This window comes from Musa acuminata, chromosome BXJ2-9 (assembly GCF_036884655.1).
Source record: "Musa acuminata AAA Group cultivar baxijiao chromosome BXJ2-9, Cavendish_Baxijiao_AAA, whole genome shotgun sequence".
Lineage (NCBI taxonomy): Eukaryota > Viridiplantae > Streptophyta > Magnoliopsida > Zingiberales > Musaceae > Musa > Musa acuminata.
Genome location: NC_088346.1, coordinates 6,568,921 through 6,584,195, shown reverse-complemented (window position 1 = coordinate 6,584,195; position 15,275 = coordinate 6,568,921). Strand labels below are relative to the sequence as shown.

At 35.6% G+C, this 15,275-nt stretch overlaps 2 protein-coding genes across 4 annotated transcripts; one reads left to right on the top strand and one right to left on the bottom strand.

The window, feature by feature from the left end:
- LOC135622857 (probable ribose-5-phosphate isomerase 4, chloroplastic) lies at positions 1 to 3,762 on the top strand. 3 transcript variants are annotated; one of them, XR_010491183.1, is made up of 10 exons: positions 1 to 240; positions 316 to 443; positions 1,236 to 1,305; positions 1,493 to 1,597; positions 1,758 to 1,853; positions 1,940 to 1,996; positions 2,222 to 2,352; positions 2,945 to 3,011; positions 3,337 to 3,419; positions 3,501 to 3,762. XR_010491183.1 is itself a non-coding variant. In XM_065125108.1 (10 exons), the coding sequence occupies exons 1-9, from the start codon at positions 43 to 45 to the stop codon at positions 3,416 to 3,418; spliced, it is 921 nt and encodes a 306-aa protein (XP_064981180.1). In that variant the 5' UTR covers positions 3 to 42; the 3' UTR covers position 3,419; positions 3,501 to 3,762. The 3 variants fall into 3 exon arrangements, 2 of the variants coding, with proteins under 2 accessions (XP_064981181.1, XP_064981180.1); XM_065125108.1 differs by having other exon boundaries at positions 3 to 240; positions 2,222 to 2,339; XM_065125109.1 differs by having other exon boundaries at positions 2 to 240; positions 2,222 to 2,339; positions 3,337 to 3,593.
- Positions 3,763 to 4,884: 1,122 nt separating this feature from the next.
- LOC135622856 (uncharacterized) lies at positions 4,885 to 15,177 on the bottom strand. Its single transcript, XM_065125107.1, has 10 exons — positions 14,782 to 15,177; positions 14,550 to 14,655; positions 12,436 to 12,509; positions 11,806 to 11,892; positions 10,931 to 10,985; positions 9,397 to 9,458; positions 9,168 to 9,260; positions 7,233 to 7,294; positions 5,872 to 6,286; positions 4,885 to 5,394 (listed from the first exon to the last, which is right to left on the bottom strand). The coding sequence occupies exons 1-10, from the start codon at positions 14,944 to 14,946 to the stop codon at positions 5,245 to 5,247; spliced, it is 1,269 nt and encodes a 422-aa protein (XP_064981179.1). The 5' UTR covers positions 14,947 to 15,177; the 3' UTR covers positions 4,885 to 5,244.
- Positions 15,178 to 15,275: the final 98 nt, after the last annotated feature.

The following is a 15,275-nucleotide window of genomic DNA, read 5'->3' as shown; positions in this document are numbered from 1 at the left end:
AAGGGGATAAGAAAAGATAATACCATTGCGACGGCAACGCAAATGGCTCGCGCCATCACAAGCGCTTCCTTCTCCGCCTCGCCTACCGGCGCTCCACACCTCGCCCTCCGCCGCCCCTGGATCACCCGGTCGGTTGCCTCCAGCCTCCATTCGTCTCCGATCGGAAGCCCCAGACTGCTCGCGCGCGCGACGGCTCCCGTGGCCTGCGCCCCCGACCTCCTCCAGGCTGCAAAAGTTACGGTGAGGCGGAAAAAGTTGTAGAAATGCCCTTGCATGTTTTGATCGACCACGGGGGCTGATGCGATCGATGGGCAGGTGGATGAGTATGTGAGAAACGGCATGGTGGTTGGGTTGGGTTCGGGACGCGCCTCCGGCTTGGCTATAAAGTATCTGGGCCAGCGGCTGCGCGAGGGAGCTCTCAAGGGCATTGTAGGAGTCCCCACGTGAGACATTCTGCTCCTCCTTTCTTCACCTTCATTTAATGGCATGTTAGGTTTCATGCGATTCAAGTTGCTACAACACCACGGTCAAGGGAATTAGGTAGGGATATCCAAGATGCTATTAGGGCTTTCTAATGTTTCACGACTTAATCTTAATTCCATAAAGCATAAACCTTTGGAATACATAATATGAGATGTTGTTTGATGGATGGTCGGAATGTTCCAAAAAGTAGATGTCATACACAACGTATGTGGGATACAAACTGGGCCTCTGATCCTTCATGCATAAGGATGGGTGATGGGGTCTTGCTCACCAACAACAGAAAAGAAATGAAGAAATTGTGGAAAAAAGCAAGACAACAAGAAAAAGATCAAATGCTTTTCTAGATGAAGGATACTGTAAAATAGTGAGTCCTGTTGACATTTATTTTTAAACCTTAGGCTATACAAAAGATAGGGTCACAATGCATTATAACCCAATTTATTCATAATATAGGAAAAATTATTATATAAAGGATAACATGTTTGTTTCTTGTCCAGCTTAGAACTTTTTAATGAGGTATCTAATAAATATAAAAACCTGAGAAACATTATGGTTCCACACAAATACTTTCTGATGGCCTTGATGACTCTTATACATTCAGTGATACTCACATAGTTTCATCAGTAATGATCTGATATTAGTCTGTACCTTATCGTTACTCAATTTTATCTATAAATATAATCATAATTCCTTTGTCCCATCTGTTTGAATTGCTGCTGCTCATCTTGTATTATGGTGCCTTCATTCTGCAGTTCTGTTTCCAGTGCAAGCGAAGCAGCAAAAGCAGGAATTCCACTGAACAACTACCAAGAGAATCTTCAAGTGTGCATACATTCTTATTGTCAAATATGTTGGTTGTTTTTGTGTTGGTTGTAGTGAGTATTTTCATGTTTTAGATTATTCTCTAATGGACCATTAGAACTTCCTCTCATATTTCTTTACTATGGTCTAAAATTCCATACTAGTGAAGTAGATTGAAAAAACTGATAATCTTCTAGCTTTTATGCAGATTGATTTTGCATTTGATGATGCTGATTTGATTGAAGAGAGTACACTAACCGCTATAATTGGACGGAGAAAATTTGAGGGTGGGGAGTCCATAATTGAAGAAAAGGTACGTTGTCTCTTTGCATTTCAAGGCATCTTCCACCATGATAATGAATCATGTGGCCTTAGCTGGTAATTCATACATCTGCAAGCATTTTATAGGAGTTTTTAAACTTGTGTTCATGATATTGATATTTGTGGTGATGTTGTTGTGCTTCATTATGCAGTCAATTGTGAAAACAGCTAGTGGACTTGCTTTCATTGTTGCTGAGAATCAATACACAAGTGATCTTGATGGATCTATTCCAGTCTTGGTTAATAGTGTATGTTATCCTTCAGTTCATTAGCAAAGATGCACTATATCTGTGCACTATCAGTTTCACCAACAAGATTTAGTGTTTGTTGTCAGGGTAATTGGCTGGAGACTGCTGAAGAAATAGATGATTTGTTTCTTGGAGATGCTGAGGTTTGCTTCCGTGCACTTCTTTAAAAAACTACAAGAAATGGAAAGAACAATAAGGGTGATCTTATATGATGACTGCCTTAAAATACAAAAATGGCATAACCTGCTTGCTATTTCCTATCCATCAACCTTCTTGATGTTTTTTTTCTGCATTGGTAGTCAAAATATCTTTTGAACATGCTACTCTTGATGCAAGATTTGTTCTTATCTTCTGGGGTTATTGTAAAGGTATGGAGAAGACCATCATCTGGCGATGCAGGTCCACTGGGGGGTGACTTCCCATTGGTTACTAGAGAAGGACACCATGTTCTTGATGTCATTTTCACATCTCCTATACTTGATCTAGGTAAAGAATCAACGTAAGCAAGCCTCACTTTTTTTCTTAATTAATTTTCTTATAATCAGTGTTGTTAAGTCTGTGTACATCTAAAAATTTATTATGGTTTTGAATTTTATATTTCAATAGTGGGAACTGTTAACTAACATGAAATTGCAATCATTGGGATCATATAACTATATACTACTGCTGGGAGTAAGGAAAGTATGATATATTTGTTATAGTCCTCTATAGGTGGATAGTATGGGAAAAAAAATAAAGATGCAACAGCTATAACATCTTTATTTTATATGTAAAGTACATGAGAAACAATTAATCAAGGTCTGGTTGTGGAATTTCATAGGTGAGCTTAGAGAAATAACTAAGAATCAGATAATAGAAGTACATGCATCGAAGCACCGAGATTGCTACATTTGCCATTCCATAAAACTAAATGGATAGGTTTTGGAAACTGATTGCTGTGTTTGTTTAGTAAAATATAAATAATCTGATTTGTTGATGGTAGCTTTATCATCTATGTTTCCCCATGTCATGATTGTTATCGTAACTAATTAGAATATGCAGAGAATTTTATGATGTCTGCCCATCTTGACTTTTAGTTCCATTGTTTACAGGACAAGTAGCAGAAAGCCTGGACCAAATTGACGGTGTTGTGGACCATGGAATAATATGTGGCATTCCGTTAGTTCTCTTTGATCCTTATGAATTATAAGATTTATGGTCTTGATAGTTCTCTTTTTCCCAACTCAAATACAAGTTGATACATATATATTGTTATTAGACACTAGAAGATTAACTTCCTGCAGAATATAAACTAAGATTGACAAACAAAGTATTAGTGCATTAAGTTCAGTATAAGTTACAAATTACAATTATTAAACTTAGGCAAGTCAATGATTCAGTAATGAATTCTAATGCTTCTTTTCTAATACCTTCAAGATTATTAATCAGTATCTGTCTATATTATCTGGAGAGGCAAGGATAATACCTTTTGTCTACTCTGCAGATGCACTGTGATAATTGCCTCAAATGACGGAGTAGAAGTCGTCGATAACTTGTCGAAGGACCGAGTAATTGACAGCTTATGAAGTACTCTGCTAAGAAACTGGAAATTTTATTTTATGCACATCAATAGTTCAATAAGCTGAAATCACTTTGGATGTATTGCAGGTCCAAAGATTAATCTAGGATGCATGTACCATGGAAGAGGCATCATTTAATTCATCTGATTGTGCTGTCCAGGCATAAATTGTTTTGACTTCATCATTGAGATGATAAATACCAAATGTTTTTTTTTGTTTTTGGAGGTGGTTTGCATACCCACAGTCACTTCTGATGGGGAGTGATGTAAATGGCTATAGAAAACCATCAACCCATTTGTCTCTGTGCACATAACAAGCTACGTATGAATGCATTAGTCGTAATTGCTGGAGTCTCCAGGTTTTATGCATCGCCGCAATATCATATGAATGGCATTACCACAGAGTCAAATATTGAGTTGAAAAGAGGAGAACAGAACAGGACAACTTGCTTAAGCATGATAAGTATTCCTAGAATGGGCTAATTATAAATTATCTCATATAATTAGTTATCTTTAACATCAGGATCTTTACAATTAAAAAAATTATATTAATATTTTTATAATTATGAAAATAAAATATTTAGGTTGATTTATCTAACATCATTAATTTTACTAATAAAAATATGAAAATAAAAGATAAAAGGATAATTTTAATATTCTAGTTGGTAGTGTCGATGGTGGCGGATGACGATGTCATTGGAGGTCGTGAGAGACTATTGTGAATGAAGAGAGCTGCGATTAGAGGTGAGGGTTATTTTACATCCATGTCGATATAGTTGCTAAGCAACGAAAAAACCATTCGACATTTATATCAACATTGATGCAAATGTAGAACGACTTCTCTCTACATTTACATTAACGCCGATGAAAGTATCAAGCAATTGGCGTCAAACATCGACATAGTTGCTAAGCGACAAAAGAACCACTCAACATTTATATCAACATTGATGTAAATGTAAAGCGACGTCATTCTGCATTTACATTAATGCTGATGCAATTATCGAACAATTGGTATCGATATAAATGCAAAACTATTATCATCTATCGCTGCTATTCTCATCTACAATAACAACCCACAACCTCTAACAATATCGTCATCTGCCATCACCAACGTCCATTATCATCAATTAAAATATTAAAATTATCTTTTTATTTTTTATTTTTATGTAATAAAACCAATAAAATTTGGATAAATAAGCCTAGATATTTCATAGTAAAGATAACTAACTATAATTAGCCCACCAAACATTAGAAATAAGCACTTAATTAGAAGTTGGAGGTGATGTGTTACAAATTCCAATACTGAGTGCTAATTCAACTCAACAGAATCAACCACAAAGCTAACATTTCAACCCTTGTTGCCTGCAACCTATCAAGAAGAGTCTCATTAACCAAATCTGTGCAAATGCATGCTCGTTTGTTAAATTTGATTCTCAGAAAAATGTGCCCTGGTAGTAACATTTGAATTGCAGCTGCATCAAAATAAACTCGTTACCGAATGCAAACGAAGAGTTGATATACAATCTGAATTTTCTGCATATCTCTGTAACTTCTCTCTGTAGCTCTGTTTCATATAGAACTGTTTACAAACAAGATCATGTGAAAGAATCGTACAAAGACAAATTAACCGAAGGGTAAAAAAAATTATAGTGATCATATAACATGCTTGAACACTTGGATACTCCAAGCAGTCAAACAAATGCATAGCACAATGACTTCCAAATTCTGTTCACCACTCTACCCCAAGTCAACAACACTATCAGAGGGAAGTTTAGCTAGTTTCAACTCCCCCAAATTGCATCACCCAGCTTGTGGGACACAATCACTCAGAATTTACTCGGGTTCAGGTTCTGGTATCATATACATATGTGACGTATCTCTTCCGTTGTCGATGTATGAAAAGCAAATAAAAATAGCTGTTGCAACAAAGAACAATCCAGAAAAGGCAATGAACTGCGAGAATATTGAAAGACCAGATAGTTCCTGCATTAGAACAATTTTCAAGTCATCTATAAATGAAAAGTAATCAATGTATTAATACACCAACTTAGTTCTCATATATTTATTGAATCAACAAAAAAATGTTGAACGATCACGAGCTTTTTGCTCGGCTGCTTTTCCGGACAATTCTTCAAAAATAATGTAATGTGAAATTGATCAAGATCTACATTATTCACGACTATTTAAAGAACAGATTATGAGCTACAAGCTAGTGATGCTGTGTGTTTTTTATATAGAGGACATATTTGTAGTATTTATTCAAATTTCCACTTCCACTCAATACAAAGACATCTACATAGAATGTAAGATTGTATATGAAACATCATACACTTGTGCCACTATATATTCATCTTTGTAACTCGTCTTTCTGATACTTCTGAAACTCGTACCAATTTTAAGTGTTCAAACAAAGCAGGTCAACATTTCATTAGAAAGAAAAGATAAACTGTCTATACTTACAACTGCCGCTTGAAGTAATGTCTCAATTAAAAGCCCCGCAAAATTATTAATTGAGAATAGGAGGATAAATTGTCCATTTTGTAGGAGACGTCCACATTGCACACTCACAAGGCAAGCAAAAGTTCGGTAGATTGCACAAATTGTCACATAAAAAACATATGCTCCCCAAATATTGGCATAAACTCCCAAGCTAATGCAAAGAATACCCATAAATGCTGATCCGAGTAGATAAATTAATTGGCGTGATCTATCTGCAAACTTATCAATATAAATGGCATAATAAGAACCAAGACTTCCTGCTGCTTCAGATACTGCAAGAATATGGCCATTAAATTTGGATTGTGGATCAATAGCATCAAAGAGGTTTGTTCCATAATTTTGTACCAACGATATCCCAGCAAATGCAACTGCCCACCTGGAAAGCAAAAAAGGAGCCATGTGAAACAAGAATGATCAGTGCATATAACAAACATCTAGCTGTTTCATTAAAGAGTATTTCGGGCATGGACAAGTTATTCTGACGATTTTGGCACCCATTTCCATCAACTACCTATAAACTCTGAGGTTAGACAAATGAATTTATTAGATCAAGTCATTATTATGCATTACCACCTAATGAATTTTGTTTTCCATTGTAGAAAACTAAACACTGAAACCTCTCAGCAAGCACAATATTATTGTTCTTCTCTATGTTTTTCATTATCGAATTGTTTCATCTTCCTTCAAATCAGCTTCACTAGTCTTGAACTCCATTCATGTATGCTAGACATCAGCCGATCAACAAAAAACTATCAACATATTGGGAATGCTTACTTATAAAAGGTTTTTCAAATTTCTGAATCTTTGTATAAAGAAAAAACAAAAGCCAATTTCCCTAAGCTTTTCATTGAGCCTACAATCACCACTTTTGTTGCCACCACCACCACCAACACCAACACCAACATCATGATGACACCATTGACAATGCTGCTATCACTATGGTTGCCATCATTCCTAACATCAGTGAAGAGTAGTTGAGGGACAGAGAAAGAGAGGTATGAAAATGACTTCATATATTTTTCTGTGAAGAAATCAGCTGAAAAACAAATTTTAAAAATGGAAAGAAATTAGAAATCAGTTTTCTGATAGTAATCATGGCCTTCACGGCCTATGGTTCCTTATGTGCAAAATCTTGTCAGGGTTTCGGCTAGGAATCAATTAAGTGTGAAATAAATACTTGCATGATTTTGCCTCTTTAACATCTTTCAGGGATGCAAACTGGTTTGCTTATTGTCTCATGGTCAAGTCAAGGAAGTTGTTTTCCTTTAAAATTCGTTTAGACCTATAAGTATCTGTTAAGCTGCAAATACAGAAGTACTGACCACAGAGACAGAATCTTTAAACTCTGACCATTCCATGTTTCCTTCAGTTTAGCATTCCATCCCTGTTTACGAATTCCAAAAAGGTCATCCATGTCAGTGAAAAAAAATTGTTTGGTAAAAAAGGATTTAATAGGAAGTCCAATACAGAATCACCGATTTAGACTATTCTGCAATACAACTGATCCTGAAGACAGTTCCGTTACAATTAAGCTTTTTTTTAATAGAATGACTCAGTTAAGAGTTGATTATAAGGCAGTATTAAACTCAAAAGGACAGATAAAGGGAATATTATGTAATACAAGTATACAACTATGTACAGATATCTCAATCAAGAGCTGATCATATGCCATGATATCTTTTATTACCTTTACAAGAGTAATGTTGAACTCATAAACAGAGAAAATAGTTGTACTTAATGCAACACCACTGAGACATCATTTTTGGCACCCAACTAACATAAATGCTTTCTAAATGAATATCTTGCAAGTGACTAAAATCTGATATATTAATCCCTATTTTGCTTATTGTTCAACATTTGAGTTCTCCCGGAAAAAGAGATTGCAAATAGAATTTTCACAAAAGATATTTAAAAGGAGGCCAAGTGCATGAGACTCCAGCCAATCTATATCCTATGGAGAAACATATCTGCATAATCTTATCACTACATGCAAAGAAATTATTTTTGGGATCCCTTGGAACCTAAGTCATGATGGGGCAACATTGCCATAGCAAGCAAGCAATTTTCTTTCAACCTTAAACAGAAAATATTGCCTTTAACAATTATGTAATCCTCAGAATAAATTGTTTAACATGCAAACATTATGTAATGAAATGAATGATCAACTAAAAGGAATGGGTGAATGGATGTCCCACTTAGCATAGAAAAACACCTCCTAGTACCCTTCATGATTTACCGATAAACAGTAGACCTGAATGATGCAGTATTACTTCGCAAAGCAAGTTGTAGAAATTGGATAACGGCATCTTTCACTTTTTTCTTGTTTTGAGCATGTAAAGCTCTCCCACCAGTTTAGGGAGGCTAATACATGCACAAATTGGATCGTTAGATTTGTGAGACTGTCAAGGTCTAATTTTGTTTGGAGAGGAAAGTTTCCTCCTCTTCATCGTTTTTTGAGTGCTGATCTTCAAAGCACAGGCTGTACTCGTTCCCAATTAGCATAGAAAACACCTCCTAGTACCCTTCAGGATGTACCAATAAATGGCTACCTGTAGAGACCTAAATGATGCAGTATATCTTGGCAAAGCAAGTTGGAGAAATAATGATAGTGTACACGTCATAAAAAAAATTGTAATCATATTATCATGTGTAAAAACTAGGGTAGGTACCCTAACTCTTAAAGGGCCATGCATTTCACAGTAATGCTTAACAGAAGAAATTTTAAAACCCAGTAAATTGTAATAGGCTTTAGTTCAACACATTACTTTTCGGTTAGCAGAAGTTTCAGAAAATATTACTTAAGAGTTAAGACCATGGTTTGCAATACCGTATCGTACTGCGCGGTATGGGCGGTATGTACTGGTCCGATAAAGGACCGGTATGGATAGTACATCGGTATACCTTAGTGTATCATATGTTGGTACGTTCGGTATAATCGATACGTATCGTACCGATAGTTGATTGGTACACCGGTACAGTATAGTATTCAGAACCTTGCTTAAGACCATATTTATTCATATTTCCTAATTCCTACGACCTACAGCTTGAACAAATAAGTCTAGGCTCATGGGCCGCTCAATGTATGTAGCCTTCTCTCTAAATAGACTTTTTCAAGTAATACAAACACTAGTTTCATAGGTCACAGAGGTGCAACCTAGAGAATTCGCATCATCAAAATAATTAATTTTTTTTATTGCACTAGAAATCATATATTAAAAGGATAAAGACAAAATGATGAAAAAATCCACAACATTTACCTCACTTGGATGCCAAAGTATAGTCAGAGAAGGCAAAGAGCTCAAAGAATGATCCGTGGGCAAAAGGAATGTTGAGGTGCAACAAACACCTAGCTACAGCCATAGAAAGAAAAGTTACTGATGGTGGGAATAAAGGAAATATGCAAAGAATAAGGAGAAAATAAGCATAGTTACATGATTCATAATTACTTCTATAGCCTAAATGGTCAGAACAACCATGCATACATACCGCAGTGAGCGAGATAATAAAGAATATCTCGTACGCAGCTTCTTTAAGGGCAAGAAACTGACCTATCATAATAAACAAAAAAAAAAAAAGAAACTTTCAGCACATCAGCTTCCAACCTCGATTGAGCAAACACTGCTCAAATTTTCTGACATTAGAAACTTAAATAGATACAGTAACAATATTTACATATGAAAACAACAGAACAGTTTTGTCCAATCAATCTCAGGCTCAGACACTCAGCTAAACAATATATGTAATAAATCCTAATTTAATAATGCTTGAAAAGCCACCCAGTTCCTGCATAAGACTGTGTTTAGAACAGATGGTAGACATGCTTTTATATGCAAAATATAGTATGGAACTGAAACTGGTAGAGATGAGCTGGGAAAAATCATCCAGAATAAGGAGAATAAGAATGAACAGAAGAAAATAGAAGAGAAAATGAAAGATAAAAAATAACAAAATTCTTTGGTCAATAACCCATTATTAAAATAAAAAAATTATAGAGACAATCCTACAAATCCAGAGTTAGATACCTAATTTCCTTTTTTTCTCTTTAAATATGCTTGCAAGGACCCTAACCATGTGATGGTAGGAAAGCTGTATGTTTTTTATATTTTAAAAATAAAGAAGGATCCACTTTTACTGGCTAATAGCCTGTCTAATATGTAAATTATTTGCCGACTAATTGAACAACTTAAAAAGAAAAGAAAGGTCTTTGACTACAACAATCCTTCAACTATATCAAGCTAAATTGAAGGCACCGGAATCTTGAGAACTTCAAATAAGCTCTCTAATCAAGAGAATTACTGAATTAAGATTGACAACAAATCAAAATCCACTACTTGATATTATACCATATCCAAGTTTGTACCAGGAAGTGCAATTTCCTTGATTATCAATGTAAGGATGTTGTAAAATCTTGCTATCATCCTCAAGAGCCTAAAATAATATAGGTTCCTTTTTTTCAACACTTGTTAGTCATTCAATGGCTTTTTTGGCATGAAAGGTTCCATTTATCTTGGCACGATAAAAGAAAATTTAAGAACCATATTTTGCCTCTCAGCAGCTGCACATATCAAATTTTGATTAAACCACATGCCAGCTCTTTGAGACAGATCAGTGTGCTGCAGACCAATAGCTTTCTCGCATGGGCCATGCCAGAAGTCTCAATCGGCATGGCTGACATCAAATGTAAGTTATGGAGGGAAATAATCCCAAATTTCTATAATAGGTGTAATTCAAGATAATTAAGCTATCTCCTGGTAGAATATACGAGATATACACTAACTGATGTATATCAAACAGAAATATATTTCAAGGATGCTGATATAATCAATGCAAGATTTACTATTTTCGAGAGAACTGCAACAACATGCACAGTGTGCAATCATTATCAACTAAAACTTTTAAAAAATGAACAAAATAAAGTTGATTCCCAAACACATGATGACTATGAGTTATAAGAAAATTAATACTAGATATCCAATATTTTCTGGAGTCAATTATCCAATATATAGCCACACTAGCATACCCAATTCAGAAGCCAAAACGAAGGACAAAAGTGAAACTGTTTGAGTTAAACTGGTCTGCAACATAAAAAAAGAAAATAAGTGCAATTAGCCGCCAATAAACAAGATCCATAATTCACAATGAACCACAATTAATAAGATAAGATAAACAACATATGTAATAACAAAGAACAAATTAAGATCCATAATTTCATACAAGTAAGAAAACAAAGTTAAGCAAAGAGCCACAGCAAACCTACTAGACTATTGGGTAAATGTTACTTAAGCATAAAAGCCACTAGTGATACATATAACTGCCATTTATACAATTAATTGTAAACTACTATTGATTTTTTATTATTTTTCCTTCGCATTAATGGACTTCTCTCAGGTGCTTGTCACATGATCTCAAGTTGGCTTCAGTTGTAAAAGCCTATTACTAATGTCCTCATCCAAGACATGACCCATTTGGGTTTATAGTCAAGATTGAAATAACTTCAGAACAAAACCAACTGTTACCTATTGTAAAACCTTTTTTATCAGCTTGAGGATCAAAAACAGATCTTAATCTGATTAAATATATACAGATAGAAGAAAGAAATATCCTAAGTTTTGTGGTTTTTTTAACCAGATTTGAGGACAAAAGGCCAAATAGGAAATGAGAGTTACCCTATAAAGATAGTCAAGTGGTACCAACCTTTAGGTGGTGAGATCTAAATACTACAATTATGTAGCTAGCAAAAGAACATTGTACATATAGCATCAATGTAGCAATTTCAAGATATATAGCAATAATAAAGCAATTTTAAGACTGTTGTATGGAGTAATCTTTTTCCTTGTTTATAAACTGGAAAAGCTGGCAGGGAATAGCAAATGCACAATAAGCAGACAACTCTACCATTGTTTGATATTCTTCTTCTGCTACAAGAAGAAAATTATATGAGGAAAAGACCAAACGTGCTGATGTCCCAAATCCATATATGACCTAGCAGCAAGGAGATTAAAAAATCAGTGAAATGCAAAGTCTATCAGGTAAAAGAATACATTTGTGATCACAAACTTTGCGGGGCCCATTTACATGAAGCTATGACATGGTAAAATTATTACAACATTTCAACAAACTATAATTCTACCAAAATCATCAGTAGAATTTTTGACATCAGTAGAACATGTTCATGTCAAACACCCCCTGGCACAGGATGTGCAGTGTGACTAGAATTATTGTTTGACTTTTATAAGGACAAAAAGGATTTTAAACATGCAACCTTCTCATCAGAATAGATTCCTAGAAAAGAGAGAGTACGGCATATAGGCACTAGTTGAAGTCACCAACATGTCAAACCCTGCTGATAGGATCAAGATCAATCAAAAAACCATAAACAGATAAATTTTGGTTTGCAGATTTGTGAGTTGCGTAACAGATTGTTTAGCCAATTACGAGCAAACTTCTTATATGTACCTGACTTGGAAGAATGTTACAATTTATATCGAATGTTAATGTCATGCTGAACTAGTTAAATGGATTTACCTGCATAATTTGCATTGCTATAAGTGACTGCCCATACCATGCCATCAAATACGTTAAAAATAGTCCAAAAGCCCCTAAAATTGTAGCATCTCGATCAGCAGGGTTTAGACAGAGATAAAAAAGAAAAAAAGTGACATGTTTTTGACATTAAGAGAGTAAAATAGTCACTGAGATATTTGATTTCATTGACTTAATTAATGTTGACAGGATAAGGGTATCAATTTGTCAACTGTCATTTACATAACTTCAAGAAACAAAAAAGGATACAAAGAACGAATGAACAAAGAGGATAGTTGACAAAAATGTCTCAAAATGATATTTGGTTTTATTGACTTGGATAATATTGATAAATTATCCCAATAAAAAGAATGTCATCATCATTGAGAATGTAGGAAATTCAAAGAGACAATCGGTTACATGACTTAATACTGACATGATAAAAATGTTAATTTGTTACTCAGAATTTATATGAGCTCAAGAAAGCATAAGTAAACTATGAGCACAATTAACAGATTGTTCAATAAATGGTCACATTGTCTGTCCTCATAATAAGCACGAAATTTTGAAAAAAAAGCTGATTGCTACAAGGTATGATTAAAACCAGAGTTCGTCGTTTCAGATACCAAAGTCATCTCAGAGATTTGTCAGATCGGTACATACTGATCTATACCAGTGTACCAACACATGGTACACATCGGTCTATACACGTGTACTGACACACGGTATGTTGGGGCATGCCAACAGGGACTCGGGCAATCCGCATCTCAGTCCCCCGTACCGTACCAACTTGGGTAGTACAGCAACCATGGACTAAAACAATTGAACATGTCTGTGTCACTACTCAATTTGACTACTTTGTATCTTGTAAATGTAAATTTTAGTGTAACAAAAAAATCAAGAAGTAATACATCCAATTTCTCACATTAATCGAAGACTCAAGTAATTCCCCTTCTCTAGGATACACAAATCAAGTTATTGGCATGCACAAAAGCACACATGCATGTACACACTGACACACGCATACACGCACACTGATGACCACAAATGCAAAAAGGTAAAAGCAAGACGAAGTGATAGAAAGGGAAAAAAGATGATGCATCATATTGCAAGGACTAAGTGTAGTATCTCAATCTCAAATGTGGGCTTTGGCTTTCATTATTATATAAGTTGTTACCCACCACCAAAAAGCATTTTTGAGTATTCCTTTATGGGAGCTTGAGCCATGTGACTATTGAGCTTGTGTCATGGTAAATATGATATTAAAACAACAATCATTTGTGGTGTTGGACCAAGAATTTAAATCACAATCCAGTTCTGATTTTGGTAACCTATTGAACCGGTGTGGAACTAATATACTAGGACATACCAACTTGGACCACCATGTATCATTGAATAAAATAATAAAAAATGATATTGTTCCAATATCAAGTTATATGTTTTGATATCTATACTTAGTTGCTAATATCAACCCATACCAATTGGTACAATTGAGATTCGAAACCTAGGTGTGAACCATACTGGGACCCATTGTGCATCCTGATGAAGAGTAGATCCAGCAAAACACAAGCACCAAAGTGAAGACAACATAGTCCGACAAAGCACATTAAAACCCACATCACCTGGAAGAGATCCATTGTGTTTGACATTTGATGTGTGTGACTTGACAAGGATGTTAAGAATTTAAATGGAGAAGATTGTACACTCCAATCCAATTAGTTCCACAATCGTTTTGGGATCTAACTTTGACTAGTATATGAGTTGGCACCCGCCCTCAAAAAGCATTTTGTAAGCACTTTTTGGGAGCCTGGCCCTCTTGGCCATCAGATTTTTCACTGACAGTTTGCCTCACAAATGGCATGTATCACTAACATTCTCTTTTTCTCAGTTAACTAAAATATAGACAAGCCTAGAACAGATCTGATGTCGCTGAGAATGCATAGTTCTTATGACATTATTTGTTATAATGTTTAGAATATTCTTATCTTAAAACATAACTTGCTCTATTGTTCATAATATTATCTTACAAAGTAAAAATGACAGTTATTCAATTGACAAAATCCAAATCTTCTTTGTTTAAATAAAGCATACTAAAATGATACACTGTCTAATCTTACCTAAAGTGATCACAAGTTTGTGAGAAAGGTAATAGCACGCTGGCGCCATGATCAATGTAAATATAAGTTGAGCATAGACACTTACAGGAAATATGCTATTTGCGACCTGCAAATACAAAAGAAGAACCACATCACACAGAGAGAATATTGCCAAAACTCAACCGACGCAACAAACAACCCTAATCCCAAGCGAAATAAGACGATATTATGAGAGCAACGGATGCAGCAATACCTGGTAATTGGTGAAATTCTTGACGGAGGTGAGGTAGGGGACGAGGTAGGGCTCGATCGGGAGGAACTGCGACGTGAAGGAGTACAAGAGGAGAACCACGAGCAAGGTCCTGGGGATCGAATTGCTCTGGGGAACGAGGGATCTCAACCACCCATACCGATCCATTCGTCACGGAAGAGGGCGGAACAAGAAGCCCACCCACCCGGCCGTCCTCCGGTGGAAGAGGACGGGGGTTTCTGGTCGTACGATCGGCCCTTTTCGCCTTCCTTCTGCCACGAACAGCTTATTGTTGGGCTCGACCACGCAGGGTTGAGATCGACAAGCAGGCTTTTCTAAGAGTTTATCTCAGCGTGGCAGGTTCAGTTCGATACATCGAATAAATATATCAGGCGACGAATACTTTCTTATGATGACTGTCGATAGAGATATCATCTCAATATCCAAAATAATGATGCATCTTTTAAGAAAAATTATGACATGTCTCCACTGCTGAG

Coding starts and splice junctions, on each gene's coding strand:
- LOC135622857 (XM_065125108.1), top strand. CDS start 43: ATGGCTCGCGCCATCACAAGCGCTTCCTTCTCCGCCTCGCCTACCGGC. Junction 1,598..1,757: donor AGTCCATAATTGAAGAAAAG/GTACGTTGTCTC, acceptor TTCATTATGCAG/TCAATTGTGAAAACAGCTAG. Junction 2,340..2,944: donor ATCTCCTATACTTGATCTAG/GTAAAGAATCAA, acceptor CATTGTTTACAG/GACAAGTAGCAGAAAGCCTG.
- LOC135622856 (XM_065125107.1), bottom strand. CDS start 14,946: ATGGATCGGTATGGGTGGTTGAGATCCCTCGTTCCCCAGAGCAATTCG. Junction 14,656..14,781: donor AGAATTTCACCAATTACCAG/GTATTGCTGCAT, acceptor TTGTATTTGCAG/GTCGCAAATAGCATATTTCC. Junction 12,510..14,549: donor CAAACTTGTGATCACTTTAG/GTAAGATTAGAC, acceptor CTACAATTTTAG/GGGCTTTTGGACTATTTTTA.